The sequence below is a fragment of the Chelonia mydas genome, chromosome 14 (genome assembly GCF_015237465.2).
Source record: "Chelonia mydas isolate rCheMyd1 chromosome 14, rCheMyd1.pri.v2, whole genome shotgun sequence".
Taxonomy (NCBI): domain Eukaryota; kingdom Metazoa; phylum Chordata; order Testudines; family Cheloniidae; genus Chelonia; species Chelonia mydas.
The window spans coordinates 27,045,387-27,061,762 of record NC_051254.2 but is presented as its reverse complement, the minus strand read 5'-3'; the positions used below and the strand labels follow the sequence as shown (position 1 = coordinate 27,061,762).

General features: G+C 53.7%; 1 protein-coding gene across 1 annotated transcript; it reads right to left on the bottom strand.

Moving 5' to 3' along the window:
* Window positions 1-3,229: 3,229 nt before the first annotated feature.
* On the bottom strand, window positions 3,230-16,254 carry LOC119567732 (E3 ubiquitin-protein ligase TRIM52-like). Its single transcript, XM_037914979.2, has 2 exons — window positions 15,779-16,254; window positions 3,230-6,549 (listed from the first exon to the last, which is right to left on the bottom strand). Exons 1-2 carry the CDS (start codon window positions 16,196-16,198, stop codon window positions 6,490-6,492), a joined length of 480 nt encoding a protein of 159 aa, XP_037770907.1. The 5' UTR covers window positions 16,199-16,254; the 3' UTR covers window positions 3,230-6,489.
* Window positions 16,255-16,376: the final 122 nt, after the last annotated feature.

The window sequence follows — 16,376 nt, the reverse complement described above, 5'->3', positions numbered from 1 at the left end:
TGATCAGCAATGGGGTTTCACCATCCCCTCGGCAAACCTGTCAGCCGGGCTGGACCGGATTTGAAGGAGGAGGGTATCTAACAGGGTGGCTTGGCCTATGGCTGCCTAGCCTGGGGCTAGGCCAAATTGATGACTACAAGTGAGCCCCACCTGAGAGGAAACAAGGGAAAACAGCAGCAAAAGTCCAGAAGCAGAGCGAGCTGTTCAGTAGACGGCCTTGGGCCAAACCCTGGAATCCAGGGTAGGACTGGGTTCTCTCACTGTCCCTAAGGAAGGGGACATAGAAGACCATAGAAACCCAAGAAGGGCAGGCCGAACCGAAATCAGGCTGAGGAAGAACTCCCCACGAGGGTGGAAGGCCTTGTTTCTGTTCAAGACATTTTTGGACTTTGTTTGCAAGAAGCATGACCCAGGAAGGAGTGGAGTAAAGGCCAGTCACCTGGTTGGAGGGCTGAGTTCCCAGCCAACAAAGTGCAAGAGTGAGTATCAGCGGGGTTGCTAGCCCAGCGAGAAAGCGGTGACACGAGGCCTGGCCAGCATCTAGCGGTGAGTGAACTCTGGTACACACCCAAAGTGGCTGTGTCTGGAGCCCTGTGTAGCCTCTTCTGTGGGAAGTTCCCATGGGTCAGTGGGGCCTGAATCTCTCCTGCTCCTTTGGTCTCTTTGGGCTTCCCACGAGATGTCTGGTGAACTGCCCTTGGACTCTGGGCCCAGCACCGCTCAGAAATTATTCGCTACCTTCAGAGAGACAGGGCACAGCTCAGCCTCTTGGGTAGGTTGGAGACTCACACTTCACTTGAACACACAACACTGAGGTGGTTTGGGAAGCATAGTAACAAAGAAGAGATTTAAGTGATACTAAGCAAGAGAAAGAGACACATTTCAAAGAGAGAAACAAAACACAACACACTTTGTAGTGACTAAAACTGAATCTTAACAAGTCACAATCTTTGCCTTAGCAGTTTCCAGACTAAGATCTCAGCTTTCCTAACAGACCTTCTTTGATGTCCCTGTAGGGTAGAAAACTTCTCTGTCGAATCCGCTGATTTGATTGCTTCGTCTTCTGGTTTCAGACCCTCTGTTCTCCTTCTGGGGTGCCTGGACCCTGATTGTAACATCTCTCTGGCCCAGCCTCTTACACAGATGTGTGCTGCAGCCAGCCCAGCGCAGGGAGCAGTGGGGACAGATGATCTCCTCCTGTCAGACCAAGCAACATGGGTCCCATTGAGGCTTAGATGGAAGATCCCAGGCATCTCCTGGAGGTAAGAACTGTCCACTCTTCTGGGCACTTGGGGCTGTTGCAACAAAGAGGGGGCTCCTGTTCCATAGCCTATTTGTCCTCATGACTGTGTTTTTTTCTTCTCAGAGGATGCATCCGGGACCCTGGAGACTGTTTCGTGCAGGAGGTTTGAGCGGGGAGAGATCACTCACTGTCCTGACCCATGGGTCATTAACCCGGGTCTGCAGGGTTCCTGGGAGCAGCCACCCTCCAGCACGCCACCTGGAAGCCTACGAAAAACTGCTTACCTAGGACTGACGAAGTCCAGACCCAGTTTGAGGCTCCTATTGGCAGAGTCCCAGAGCAGCTAATCGGCCCCCGGGACCTCCTTAAACCAGCAGCAGGAACAAGAAGCTGTCTGAACAGCCGAGCTCCTCCCCGGCTCTGGACCGTGTGTTGGCTGTTCCTGCTCCCACTCCCCAGGCTTGATTTCCTGGCATCCGGACTCAGGGTGACTCATCTGACTTGAGGTTCTGAACACAATTTGGTCTTTTGCTTCTGCTCTTCCAGTGTCCTGACCCAGCTGACTCTCGACTCCTGTCTTGTGAGTGTGGACTCTGCCTCTGACCACTAGGTCTGACTGCCCATGACCCAGCCATGACACTGACTTTTCTACAATTCCTCCAATGCCCTTTTCTGCTCTCCAGCTCTGCTCTCCCAGCAAGACACACCGATGCCTTGGCTCCCAGAGTCCTGCTTGCCTGCTAGTCAAGGGCTCAGGGGGAGTGCTTGTCTTGCCCCCTCCCCCACCACAGCTGCTTGTCCTCGGGGACTCTCCCTAGAGCAGAGGAGAATCCGTCCTGGCAGCAATTCAGGAAGTCACAGAAGGGACGGTCTGCTCAGCTCCCTCTGCAATGCCACTGCCCGAGACCATTACGAGTGGGTGCCCAGTGACTGCGCCGGCAGCTCCTTGAGAGACTCCTGGGGGCAGGGTAGTCGTGTTTCACGGTGACCGCGGGAAGCCATGCGAAGAGTGCGGCATTGAGGAGACTCTCCTGCTGTCCCAAAGGGTTTCTGTTCTCCTGCACAGTCAGACCATGGGGCCAGGTTGCAGAATGGGGAAGAGCTGGTTGGTGATGAGTCGGAGGATTCACCATACAGGTGGCAGCAGCTGCAGATCCTGGAGTCCCTGTGGTCGGGTTACCATGCGTCCGGAGTTTCCCGGACATGTCCGGCTTTTTGGGTTTTAAATTACCCTCCGGGAGGAATTTGTAAAACTCTCAAAAGGTCCAGGATTTCCCTCCCAATGCAGCACCCTGGGGGCGGAGGGGGAGCTGCGCACTCTGCGGGGGAGCACGGCACTGTGTCTGGCTCCGCACCCCAGACACACTGCTCTGAGCAGCAGGGTACGGGAGCCGGGGGGGCTGGAGAAGGGGCATGGGGTCCCCAGGGACAGTCAGGAGACAGGGAGCAGGAGGGGTTGGATGGGTGAGGGGTTCTGGGGGGAGCCTGTCAGGGGGTGGGCATATGAAGAGGGGTCTGGGGAGTCAAGGGACAGCGAGCGCGGGGGGGGGGGGTTGGACGGGGCGGAGGTTTGACGGGGGAGTCAGGGGCAGGGAGCAGGGGGGATTAGATGGGTTGGGCGTTCTGCGGGGGCAGTCAGGGGACAGGGAGTGGTTGGATGGGTGTGGGAGAGCCGGGGGTCTGTCAGGGGGCGGGGGTGCGGATAGGGGGCAGGGCAGTCAGGGGACAGGTAGGGGGTGGAGTTCTAGGGGGGCAGTTAGGGTGGAGGGGTCTAAGGAGGGGGCAGTTGTAGACAGGGAGAAGGAAGGCTTAGATAGAGGGCAGGGTCCTGGGAGGGGACGATCAGGGGACAAGGAGCAGGGGGGGTTGGATGGGTTGGCGGTTCTGTGGGGGGCAGTCAGGGGGCAGGAAGTGGGAGGGAGTAGATAGGTGGCAGGGCTACAACTCCCCCCCCCACCCTCGGAGTGTCCTCTTTTTTGAAAGTTCAAATATGGTAACCCTACCCTATGGGCCCAGCCTCCACTCCTGAGAGTTCAGGCGAACCTCCCCCTGTTCTCAGGGAGTCTTTGGCTTTGGCGGCTGGGCCTGCCTGCCGAGACAGAGGACTCAGTGTTTCCATCAGGCTGCTCAGTTGCCAATGCAGCCACCCAAAGACGTGAAGAATGGAAGCGAAAGAGCAAAGCTGGACCATCCGCTGAGCTCCTGCAATCAAGTGAGCCCAGCCTGGGAGAGACGAGGGAAAGCTCCAAGGTGGCTGGTGGCTGCAGGGAGCCAGGGGAGGAGAAATAAATAGTTCATGATGAATCCTACGGGCTTTGTCTTGTGTGGTGAAGGGTTTAAAATGGGTCTAGTTACTATCACATTCAACTTTACAATCGCTGTGTCTGATTGAAGGGCAGGTCTAGAAAGGTCAGAGGTCACTCGAGGAGCTTCAAGTCTCAGATTCTGTCCCTATTGCCTGCTTTGACCAGCTGATCTCAAGCCAACACCTCCCTGGTCGCAGTGGTGAGCTCTTTTCCTCTTTTTCTGGATTAGCCGCCAGCATGAGGAAAGGATACATGTGGCCAAGGAAATGGAGAGGCATGGGGGTCACTTGCAGAGGCATGCAGATAACTTGCAGAGTTGCCTGTTCATGCAGTTCCTATGGGGGAAGCACGGTAGGGTCCCGTGCACTCCGGGGCACCATTTCCAATTTTGGTAGTGGTGGGGAGGATAATTTCACCCTGATTCCAGGGGCTACTTAGGCACCTGAAAACTCTAGTGTTTTGACAGATAACTTAGCAATGAGCTGACAGGAACACTTGCCAGACTGCTTTCTGGGGAAGACAGCTATAAGAATGGGTCCAGGGAATGGTTCTGTAGCTCTGAGCTGTTTGGACGCTTTCAGGGAACATTCCAGATGCAAGACAGAGATCCCCAAAGTTATCCTGGGTAACCCTGAGAGACTTGTGGAAAACTAGCAGATACCACATCTCTGCTGTCACTTTGCACTGACAAACTCGGACTGTCCGAATCTGTTCATGTATTTTACCTGCTTTAACCTCTCAAGAACTTTCACATATAAAAGAAAGAAAATTAAAGAAATGACATAGTTACACCGATATAGGGCCGTAGTGTAAACCCGACCTCAGAGTTGTCCCATTGAAATGGAATTATTCACAGCAGTAATTAAAGTTAAATATGCATGTAAGTGTTTCCAGGGCCGAGATTAAGGCCACAGCTTATGAGAGGTGCAGACGCAAGAAGAGAAGAGCTGTGCAAAAACTGAAATGCCACTTGGAACTTGGCCCAAACAATGCATCATGAAAAATAAACTCATCTTGTTATACAGTAATAGAGCTGGTTCCAAATGGTTTTACACTTACAATGCAACCTTTTAATTAAAAATGCCACTTTGGATTCCATTGATCATTTGAAAAAAGTTCCCTTTTTAAAAAAAACGTTTTGGATTTCTCTGCCCACTTGAGAGAGAACGTGGAGTTTTTCCCACCAAAACTAAACAAAAATTTGATAATTAAAAACATTTTCAAATAAGTCTGAAGAATATTGGGGGGTGGGGGGGGGAAGCGGTTTCTTCTTCAATTTTCATGAACCTCCCCACCCCCGCTATTTTTGACCAGTTCTAATTATGAATAAATGTCTGTCTGTCCATGAATGATAAATATGTCTGCTTCTGAAACATTGACAAACAACGGCTCTCATCAGGAGCACTGAGGTCACATTACCCAGAGAAACACCCAGGCCTGCAGGGTTCACCTTTTCAAAGACATAAACCGCCCCAGGACGGGAATGTCACACACAACACAGCGTGACTGGCCCGGGTTGGTTAGGTGCATGTTTTGCTGTTGCTGGCAAATTGTGCTTTTTTGAGGTGGGGGGGAGTTATATTTGAAAGGAGTTCTTCATCCTCTCCCCTCTCTCATCCAGGGGTGCCGGAACAGGGGAGACCAGGGCCCACCACTTTTTACTGGCAATAAGTGTGAGCGACTGGATGATGGGGGAGAGAAGGTAGCGGGGTCGGGGGGTGTTTGGGGGCAAGGGATGGCGTGAAGTGGGAGCTCAGAGAGAAAGGCGGTGTGAGGGGGGGCCTCAGGGAAAGGGGCGGTTTGAGGGGGCAGGACCTTGAGGAGAAGGGGTGGCACAGGGGCTGGGCCACAGTTTGGGTGCCAGCAGCCCCCCCCCCCCGACTTTTAGGAAGCTTTTGCTCATCCTGCCCTCATCCCAAATTAATTTGTTACAGTAAGAAAACTTTGAGCAACAAGGAGACTCAGAAACCCACAATATAATCGCCAAAATCCTCACCCGCCTCTGGAGCTGGGCAAACAGAATTTTTTGGTCCCTGGCAATTCCAAAAAAGAGATGGAAAAAAACCAGTTTCAGGTTGAACAAAACTAAAATTTTTCCAAATTTTTGATGAACCAAAGAGCTTTAAAAAAAACAAACAAACAAAAAGACCCAGGAACATTTCAAGGGTTGTAACTTTTTGAATTTTTAAAATAAAAGTGAAAGACATTTTTAAACAAAAAATTGTTTCAAGCTGAAAAATCAAAATGGTTTGTTTGGAAAGTGTCTCAATGAAATGCTTCGACTTGTTGAGAACCCGGGGGAGGGGCTGGATGTGAACAATTCAGCAGACTGGATACGAATTCGCAAACTGCTGAATCTTCATCTAAACCTATTTGAGGCAAAAAATGCAAAGTTTCGCCCAGTCTAGTCACCACCATTGAGGGGCACCATAGGAGGGATCAGCTCTTCTAGCTGGTTCCCCAGCCCAAGTCTGTCTCCATTTAATGGGTCCCTCCCCGCACTCCGGTTTAGGGTTGCCAATTTTAATTGGACGTATTCCTGAAGATTTTATCACATGACATAATCTTTCATTCAAAATTAATCTTTAATTCCTGCAGACTCCTGGTCACCCTGGAGGATTGGCAATGCTGCTCCAGTTTCCTGGGCCACACCCGTGTCCCCACCTAATGGATCCCTTCCTCTGGGTTCCAGGGGGAAGCGTCTGTCCTCCATTAGCAGGTCTCCTTCCCCCTTCTTCAGGGCTGGGTCTCAATTCATGTTTCTGGTTCCCTGGGCCTGCTCCCCGTCCCTGTCACACACTGCGGGGAGCTCAGATTCCTGGGAATCCTGCCGACTTCCAGGCTGTTGGGAGGGATGCGTCAGCAGCTTCCTGAAGACGAGTAGAGAGTAGGCAAACACTTTTCCTCTACCTTTCCAAAACCCACATAGGTACAGTAAGACTAGCACCCCCACCACTGCCACCACTCCACGCACCATGAGACGATTCCAGGACGCTGGCTCTGAAACAAAAGAGAGAGAAAGGCCCCATGACTAAGGGACTCCATTAAATCATCCCACTGCTGCCATGAGGATCCCAGAAGATGAAGACGTTCCTGGGATACAGTAAGAGCTGAGCTGGGCCGTGCGCACATGGGCACCACTCAGAGCAGCGGGAATGAGATAATGAGATCCTTATAACCAAAAGCATGAAGAGCCTGGCAATACATTGAGATCAACCGTTCACAGTGGAGAGTCCCAGCAGCCCTGACCCACGGGGCGCAGCTGGGACTCTCCATGTTAGGGCATGGGCAGGGTAGTGGGGGGATGGCAGTTGAGGGTTGCTGGGGGGAACAGGGACCATTGCTTATGAGGCTGGGGCAGTGGGGAGGGGAGGGGGCATTTCTCCACTTGCTGCCCCCTCCATCTGGGAGAAGCTGCGCCAGGGGCCAGTCCCAGTTCACACCCGTGCAGTGCGTCTGCACTGGGGGTTTGCAGTGGGGCACCGACATGGCTGAGACACTGCTGTGCCAGGGGCCAGAGCCCCTCCCCTCACTGGGGTTATGGATCAATAATTACAGGGTCACTGGAGCAGGGGTTCTGGACTCTGGGCTCCCAGCTGGGGCCCAACCCACTGGGCTGCAGAGTCAGTCTCACTCCCACGCTCTGGCCCATGCCCATGGCAGTGTTTAGACGTACGGGGTGTCTTCAGCAGGAGAGATTGAGGGAGCCCCACACCAGACACCCGGAGCCCAGTGGTTCCAGCCCTAACCTCGGGGGGGGACCCATATTCCAGTTCCTGCCCCACATCCCACGGGGGGATGGAACCCGGGGCTCCCCGCTGAGGGCCCAGCCACAGGGCTAAAGGCTGGAAGGGAAGCGGCGGCACCTTTCCGTTCATTGAAACTTGTCAGCAAACTCAACATGGATTCGCGAATCGTTTCTGTCAACCCGAAATATAATTTTACAGCAAATAAACTATTTACCCCCCAAATTACATGCAGCTTGACTTCAACTTAATAGCCGAAATCCCAGTGACTTGCAGTGAGTTACTGTCAACACCTCCAGAAATGCACAGTTACAGGCAGGGCAGGCTCAGGACATCAGCTATGAAACACTTCAGAGCTGCTGTTAAATTTGCCTTGGGTAGAAAAATTTCCCCACGGGCTCCCATAGACTCTTTTACTGAAGGCTGCTTGGAAAAAGATACAGCCAGTCATAATTAGTGACACTAACAAGGAACTAGTCTGAATGAAAGAGACCTTGGAAGAGACTAGCTGCAGAGTTATGTGAATTCAGGGGACATCTTTACCTGGTAGTCGTGGAGTATTTTTCCAGGTAGGTAGAAAGAGTGTACTTGAAAGACATAACAGACCAGAGTGTTACAGAGCAAGTGAAGTGCACTTTTGGGCATTTTGGGGTTCTAGAAGACCTTGTGACAGAGCATGGACCACAATTCATAGAAGTAGAATTTTATTTATCTCAACAAAATATGATTTTCCTCATATTACTAGAAGCCCATATTACTCACAAGCGAATGGAGATGCTGAGAGCTGTACAGACAGCCAAGAATATCCTTCAGCAGGAAGATCCATTCTTTGCTCCACTGAGTTATAGATCAACCCCAACAGCAGCTACTGGATATAGTGCAGCACAACTCCTGATGGGAAGACGACTCAGAACTACCCTCCCAACTTTGGAAAAGAATCTATCTCCAAAGTAGCCAGACACATATAGAGTAGTCAAATCCAATAAAAAGGCAAAATGAGCTTACAATCACTTTTACAACAGACATCACTTAGAAAAATACCAGGCCTAGCACCTGGTGACCATGTTTGTGTCAAACTGGATGGAGAAAAAGAATGGAATACTCCAGCTGTTGTAAAGAAAAAGAATTCAACACACTGATTGTATGTGATCAAGACCGAGAGAGGAGAGTTCAATAGAAACTGTCAACATCTACAGTTTGTTCCTCAGAAAGAACAATCAACTGAGCAAACTCTACAGATGGTGGATGCAGAACAAGAAGATGACTCAAGGATTCCAGACTGACCACAGTCAGTTGGTGGAACTAATGGACAGCCAGATGACCAAGCTGTTACCTGTTCGGGTCATGTAATTAAAAGACCAGTACCATTCAGAGACACCTACCAGACTGATCCACACTGAACTTCAAAGACAGTGCGATAATGTAAACATTATAAATGGTACAAATGTAGAACTTAAAGGGGGAGATGTAATGGAACGCTAAACTGTATTATGCTGTTCAACCACTAGGTAGCGCTGGGTAAAAATACGATATTTAAGCTGACCTTAGTCATAGTTGGTAGAAAATTAAAGGAGTTTGTGATGAACACTTCTGGTGTGTATCTGGCTGAGAGGGTAGCTCCGTAGCCAGCCCATATCTGCTACAGGACCACCACACCAATGATGAAAGCCCAGTGCTATCGACTACCTCTGCTATGGCCAACGAGTTCTTCTGAACTATGACATGCTGAAGACTATGGGGGATTTTACCCGTGACATGTGCTACATAGAGACTTGGGGAATCAAACTCCTGGTTTCTTCACACTTCAGTGACGAGAATAAAATTATGGCCAAGGGCCTTGCAGATTTCCTTGTGGCAGCAGGGCAGGAAGTACCCCTCACCTCACCCCAGCTGCAGAACATAGCCAAGTGTCAGCCATGGTCAAGCCGACCTTTGAATACAGGTTGGCTCTCGGGGGTCGGGGGGAAGAGTGGGAATGTGTCAAGAGGGCTGGCCCTTTTACAGAAGTTAGGGAGAGGCTACCTCTGACAGGCTCCTGTAAGGGAGAACCAGCCAACCCAGACCAACCTGGAAGTAATTAAATCCCTAGGTGGCTAGTTGGCAGCTAAATAGCTAATGAGCCTGATAAAGGGTGACCAGGGCTCAGCTGAAGGGATCCGAGGGATAGGAAGCTGCCGAGGAGAGGAGCTCCCAGGAGAGTTCACCAGAGCAAGGAGCCTGGAAGGGGTGCTCCTAGAGCAGTGGTCCCCAAACTGTGCGTTGTGCCCCCCTAGAGGGTGTGGAGGAACATTTGGGGGGCATGGCAGGGCCTGGACCAGCCCCCATGGGTGGTGGGAAGGGAACGCCACCCAGCCCTGCTCTGCCCCCAGCTCTACTCTGGCCCCATCCTAAACCCCAGCTGCAGCTCCAGCCCCAACCGTGCTTCCGCTCCCAGATGAAGCCCGCGGCTCCCAGACCCAAATGCCGGCCCACTCCCAGCCATGGCCCACGGCTCCTGGCCCCAGTTACAGCCCCGTTCCTGGCCCAACTCCTGACCGCAGCTCCCGACCGCAGCTCCTGGGGTGGGGGCACAAACCAGGTAAGGGAGGGCATGACCAAAAAAGTCTGGGGACCACTGTCCTCGACAGAGGAGCTCCCTTACGGGGGAGGAGCTGCCAGAGATGACAATGACAGCAGCTGCTGTAGCAGGACAGAGCCCTGGAGAGCTGCCCCCGGCTGGAGAAAGTGGACGCAGAGAATAAAGGCACAGTCTGAAATGACCCCAGCTCCGGGAAGGAGGGCTGAGGACTCCTGTCTTGAGGACAGTGAGGAGCTTGAGTGAGATCTGGAGGCTGGAGCAGAGTGAAGGAAAAGATTTTATTTTGGGGTTTACTTGGACTCAGAGCAGGCCCTAGGAGGGGATATTTCTCTCAGATCTTTTTGACTTTAAGACTTAATTTAAGGAGTGCTGAAGATGGTAAACTGAGGCAAGATGCTTGCCAAGACACCCTGAAACAGCTGAGGGTGGTACCTGAGGGTGCGTCCCCATGATGAGTCTACAAAACTGGAAGCCATTTAACAGAACTGCTGCCCCTTCCCCATGCAGACAGAGCCTCGCTCTCTTCAGTCTGTCTGGGTGGGCCCCTCACCCCAGGGTCTGACCCCAACAGATCCTGCATCACAGAGTGGGAACCTGGAGAGAACACAGCAAAGGGTTTTGGGCCACCCACCTGGCTTCCACATTGAACTTCCACACCTGTCCCAGCTCCAAGGCTGCTCCCGCTCCCCCACAACTTCCAGCTCCCCCCGTCCTCAGGCTGCCTCTGCCCTGTCCTGTTCCCTGGGGGGGTGACCCAGAGCCGAGTATGGAGCCATCAGGCTCACTACAATACTGTCTACCACACCCAGAAGACAGGCACAGGGTGGGCTCAGGGAGTGGCTGGCCCCACAATGGGACCCCCGTGTCCCCACCCCCAATGTTTGCTGCTGCCCTCGCTGGGCCTTGTCTGCACTCAGACCAGGAGCCCTGTGGGGCTGGCAGCCCCGTGTTCTGTCTCTGCAGTGCCTGGCTCACTCGTGAGCACTATACGAATGAAAACACTCACTGCCCAGCCCCGAAGGGCTGCATGACAGAGCGGGCCTTCCCCATCGCACACGGGGACACTGGGGTGCAGGGAGCCCTGGTTACTCTGCCCCACACATTCACCCAGCGACTCCCCCGAGCTGCCGGACCCGGGTCCCTGGGGTCAGAGCGCGGGCAGTCGAGTGGCAGTGACCGGCCGGGGCTGCTGGGGTGGGTGGCAGGAAAGGGTTAATCCCAGTGCGGTGGCACGTTGCTGCCCGGCCCTGGCTGGTCTCTGCCCTCTGGGTGCAGCACAGGGCGTGTGTCTCTGAGCAGGTCCCTGCCCACTCGCCCGGCCACTTGCCCCAGACACAGAGAACCCAGGTGCCGAGGGAGGAGCAGCCCCAGCAGCACCGCACTGGCCCTGCCACGGGCTGAGCCTGCGAGCGCAGCACCAGAGGCAGCGGCAGAGGGGGGGGCTCAGCCATTGAGAGCAGCAGGGTCCCCCCCCGCCACCCGCAGGGGAGGGGTCAGCGCTGGGCCAACAGGCCGGGCTGGGCCAGGGGCTGGGAGCTCTGGCAGCCAGCGCGGTGCCAGCACCAAGGGCCCTGCTGGAGACCCTGGGCCTGGCCAGCTGGGAGCAGCCAGCGAGTGACTCAGGGCCTGGGGCCCTGCCCAGGACGGGGTTTCCGGGGGGGTGACAGGAGGCTCCCCAGGGGCTGCTGATCCCCTAGAAGGAGGCACTGAGGTGACTGGCTCAGGATCCCGACAGGCTCAGGGGCCAGGGCTGTGGAATGGCCCAGAGCCCAGCCGTGTTCAGGGTCCGGTGGGCGCAGACTGTGCTGGGCTGGGGGCAGCGAGGGGGGAGGGGAGCAGGGATGTGCTGGCTCCAGCCAGCCACAGAGAGGAAGCTGCTTCCCCCACAGCCTGGGGTTCCTGCTCCCCGGAGCCCTGAGATTCTGGCCCTGCAGCCGGCACCCACTGCGCAGCCTCCATCGGCCAGGACAGACACACCCAGCTTGGCCCCTTCGACTGCCCCCTGCTGGGGGTGGGGGGTGGGAAGAGAGGAGGGCGGGGGTAGGATGAAAGGGCCAGTTCAACTATCAGAGACCGAGCTCACTGAACCTTCCCACTCCCCCTCTCCTCGGCCTTAGTTTCTTCTCTGTCCCTCCTCGCAGTCAGGTTTCTGCCTTTGCCCCAGTCTCTGCGCTGGGATTGTGGGGAGGGTGTCAAGGTTCCTTCCCCACTCTGAACTCTAGGGTACAGATGTGGGGACCTGCATGAAAACCTCCTAAGCTTACTTTTACCAGCTTAGGTTAAAACTTCCCCAAGGTACAAATGAAAAGGAGTACTTGTGGCACCTTAGAGACTAACCAGTTTATTTGAGCATGAGCTTTCGTGAGCTACAGCTCACTTCAAGTGAGCTGTAGCTCACGAAAGCTCATGCTCAAATAAACTGGTTAGTCTCTAAGGTGCCACAAGTACTCCTTTTCTTTTTACGAATACAGACTAACACGGCTGTTACTCTGAAAAAAGGTACAAATGATTTTACCTTTGGATTTCCACTGCCACCACCAAACTTTATCTGGGTTCCTGAGAAAAACGTAGTTTGGACACGTCTTTCCCCCCAAAATCCCCCCAACCCTTGCACCCCACTTCCTGGGGAAGGTTTGGTAAAAATCCTCACCAATTTGCATTTTGCAACGAGATATGGCAGAGAAAGAAGAGCAGGACATAGGTACCAGCGGTGGCTTTCGGTGCCACTGACGTGCAGGGATGTGTCAGGGTCCAGATTGTTTCGTGTGCAAGCAGGGTCTGAATGAGCTCTCCCCTGACAGCTGGCTGGGGAGAGGAAAAGGCTTCAGGTGCAGACTGTATTTACATGAACACACCAACTCTACCTAGGTATCCAGCAGACAGGGCTGTGTTACCAAAGTGATCAACTGTGGCTGGTGCTGGATTACAGATCACTTCAGTATGGAATGTGGGGGTAATGAAATAGTGTTCTCTTTACTGTATGAGTAAAGGGCAGCAGAGTAGCACTTAGCCTGTCCTGATTGAGGGGGTCACCCTCCCCTGAACTGAACTTGCTAAGCAGGGGGCTTCAGTGCCAGACCCCAGTGAAGGTGAAGAGGGGGTGGGCACAGGTGTGCTTGCTGGGCAGTGTGGACTTTACCCAAGAGTCCTAGGGCTTGGCTACACTTGTACGTTATACCGCAATAAAGCCGCCCAGTGCGCTCTACCTCACTCCCCATCCACACTGACAAGGCAGGTCGAGTGCTCTGACCCCTGGCTAGAGCGCTCCTGGTACTCCCCCTTGGCGAGAGGGATAACGTCTGATGCGTCTTGGGTGAGAAGCCCCAGTGTTAGTGTGGACGAGGTGTTGCATTACTGCGCTCTGACTGCCCTCCGGAAACGTCCCATAATCCCCTTCAGTCAAGTGGCCACTCTTGTCATTGTTGTGCAATCAGCTGTAGGAATGCGGATGTGCCCTTTCAAAGCTCCGTTTCTGACAACCACCCGCTTCTCTGCCCCGAGACAAAGCAAACATTTACTATTTGCTATGAGTGAGTGAGAGAGAGGCAGAGAGGGGAGGGGGGTCTGAACTGACCAGACAGCATGTTGACACACTCTCAGCACCCCAAAACCCATTCTCTCTCCCCAACATACACACAACACACTCCCTGTCACACGCCACCCCACCCCCGCATTTGAAAAGCACGTTGCAGCCACTTGAATGCTGGGAAAGCTGCCCATAATGCACTGCTCCCAATGCACTTGCGAGTGCTGCAAATGCGGCCATGCCAGTGCGCTGTCAGCTGTCAGTGTGGACAGACTGCGGCGCGTTCCCTCGTGCACTCTCCGAAGGCTGGTTTAACCCAAAGCGCTCTACAGCTGCAAGTGTAGCCAAGCTCCTAGGCACGGTTTAACTTGCTCCTCTCCACTGTTCAAAGACAGAACAAACTAAGGCTCCAACTGGAGTCTTCTGTTTTGTTAAGTGATCAATAGAGCTGAAATCACTTGTTGTGGGTCAGTGTTTCGGCCCAGCCTGCTTCAGCAAGGAAGTTCCCCCACTACAGGCTTGGCTACACTTGCAGATGTAGAGCGCTGGGAGTGAAACCAGCCTTCGGAGAGCGCAGCAGGGAAAACGCTGCCGAGTGTTCACACTGTCAGCTGCAAGCGCACTGGCATGGCCACATTAGCAGCTCGTGCAACACCACAAAGAGCAGTGCATTGTGGGAGCTATTGCAGTGTGCAAGTGGCTGCAGCCTGCTTTTCAAATGGGGAGGGGTGGAGTGTGACAGGGAGTGTGTTGTGTGTATGTGGGGGGAGAGACAGTGTGTTTTGGGGGGCTGAGAGCTTGTCAGCAGGCTGTCTTCTCAGTTCAGACAGCAGCAGACCCCCACCCCCCGCCTCTCTCTCTCTCACACACTCACAGCAGCAGCATTCCACACTCATGGTTTGCTTTGCCCCAGAGCAGAGAAGCAGCCGGCTGTCAGAAACGGAGCTTTGAAAGGAGATATCCACATGCCTGCAGCCGATTTCAAAACAATGACAAGAGTGGCCATTTGATTTCAGGGGATTATGGGATATTTCCGGAGGCCAATCACAGCGCAGTAATGCAACACCCAGTTCACACTGACACCCGGGCGTTTCAGCCGGGGCGCAGCAAGCGTTATGCTTCTCGTGGAGGTGGATTACCAGGGGCGCTCCAGCTGCAGAGTCCAGGCGCTCTACGTGCCTTGCCAGTGTGGACACCTCAGGAGTTAGGGCGCCCGGGGCTGCTTTAGTGCTCTCTAACTTGCAAGTGTAGCCAAGCCCTAAGAGTTGAAAATCACTAAGAGCAGCGTAGAACCTCAGGAGACTGATCTGCAGAGGTTATAGCAGAGAAGCAGGTGATGGCTGGCAGGGCGGCTGTGGAGTGGGCCAGTGGGGTGTGCGGCAGGGTGGTGACACCAGAGCAAGTGCTTGGACAGCAGAGCAACCAAGGTGCCTTCTTCCTCCCCCTGCACCCCCCCAGGGTGGGAGGTGAGCTCACACAGATGCATCTCTGAACCCTGAGTCTTCACTGACCAAGGACAGCCACTGTGAGTGGGGTGGGGTGAGGGAGCAGAGAGGGGCAGAGCAAAGGAACTTTTGGTTATGGAACTCCAGAACATGAGGCAGAAGACACTGACCAACGTACACTGGAGAGGGTGTTTTGCTCACAGTTTTATGTTTATGAATCCCGCGTGTGGCATTTTCCTTAATCAATGCCGGGTGACTTCCCTCCTCTCATTTAAAGTTTCTTTTCTACCATCGGCACCGACTCTGTGGGTGCTCCAGGGCTGGAGCAACCATGGAATAAAAATAGTGGGTGCTCAGCACCTACTGGCAGCCCCGCCGATCAGCTCTGCCCCGCCCCGCAATGCTTCCTGCCCGCTGGCGGCCCGGAGACCAGCTCCTCCCCCGTCCTCCCAGCGCCTCCCACCTGCCACGGATCAGCTGTTCAGAAGCTGTTCCCAGAAGCTGGGAATGGGCGACAGGGGATGGATCACTGGATGATCACCTGTTCTGTTCATTCCCTCTGGGGCACCTGGCATTGGCCACTAAGACAGGATACTGGGCTAGATGGACCTTTGCTCCCACAGGGGATGGCTGTTCTTATGGTCTTATGTTCTTGCTGCCCTCTCCACCTGGCAGACGGGTTGCAGGTGCACAAAGAGCCGTCAGCCCTGTTCTCTCTATTACGTGTTGGAACTTGCAGTTTTGGAGCAAAAAAAGTTTGGATCTTTTCCCATTATCCACAACCCCAGTGCTCATCCCCTCTGAAAACCAAGCCCTTTTCGTTTAGGTGCCTATCTTTAGGCAGCCAGGGGTGAATGTTTGTCCTTGTATTGATGGGGGATAAACCTGGTGTCCTTAAGGGGTTTAATTAAGCAAAGTCAACAGCATTTCTTACCTTGCATCCCTGGGCAGCCTCCTCAATGGGAACCACAGTGTGAGACTTGTGGTCCCGGGATTTCTCACGCACCCAGCAAATAGTTTCTCCATCATCCTCACAGAAGCGTTTGAGATGTTCCTCATGTCTCTCAGACAGATCCTCCTTTTGCCCTTTTCCTGGTTTTAACCCCAGTTGTTTGATCTTTTGTATGATGTTGTTCAACTGTGTGTTGATTTGGAACTCCCTTTTCTGGAACTGGGCTCTGCACTGGGGACAGGTCAGGGGTGTCCCTGTTCCGTTCTCCTCACTGTACCGGGTGACGCAGGCTCGGCAGAAGTTATGCCCACAGGCGATAGTCACCGGCTCCGTCAGATATTCCAGGCAGATGGAGCAAATAGCTTCATCTTGTATTTCCCCTGCTGTAGCTGCAGCGGCCATGGCAGCTGGGTGAGTATCTGTTCTCTCTGCCCTTGGCTGTACAGTGTGGGCTTGTGCTGACACTGGGAGGGGCCGCCTGCAAGTATCTGCTAGTCCCAGCCACAGAAGGAGACGAAGAAAAAGGAGGAGCCAGGAGGGGGAGAAAACAGGAAAGTGAAACTGAAGGAGAGTAAAAGAG

What these genes read in the sequence shown, in the direction of transcription:
- LOC119567732 (XM_037914979.2), bottom strand. Translation starts at nt 16,198, where the DNA reads ATGGCCGCTGCAGCTACAGCAGGGGAAATACAAGATGAAGCTATTTGC. An exon ending in AGGCTGCCCAGGGATGCAAG is followed by an intron (nt 6,550 to 15,778) that starts GTAAGAAATGCT and finishes CTTTTGTTTCAG; the next exon opens with AGCCAGCGTCCTGGAATCGT.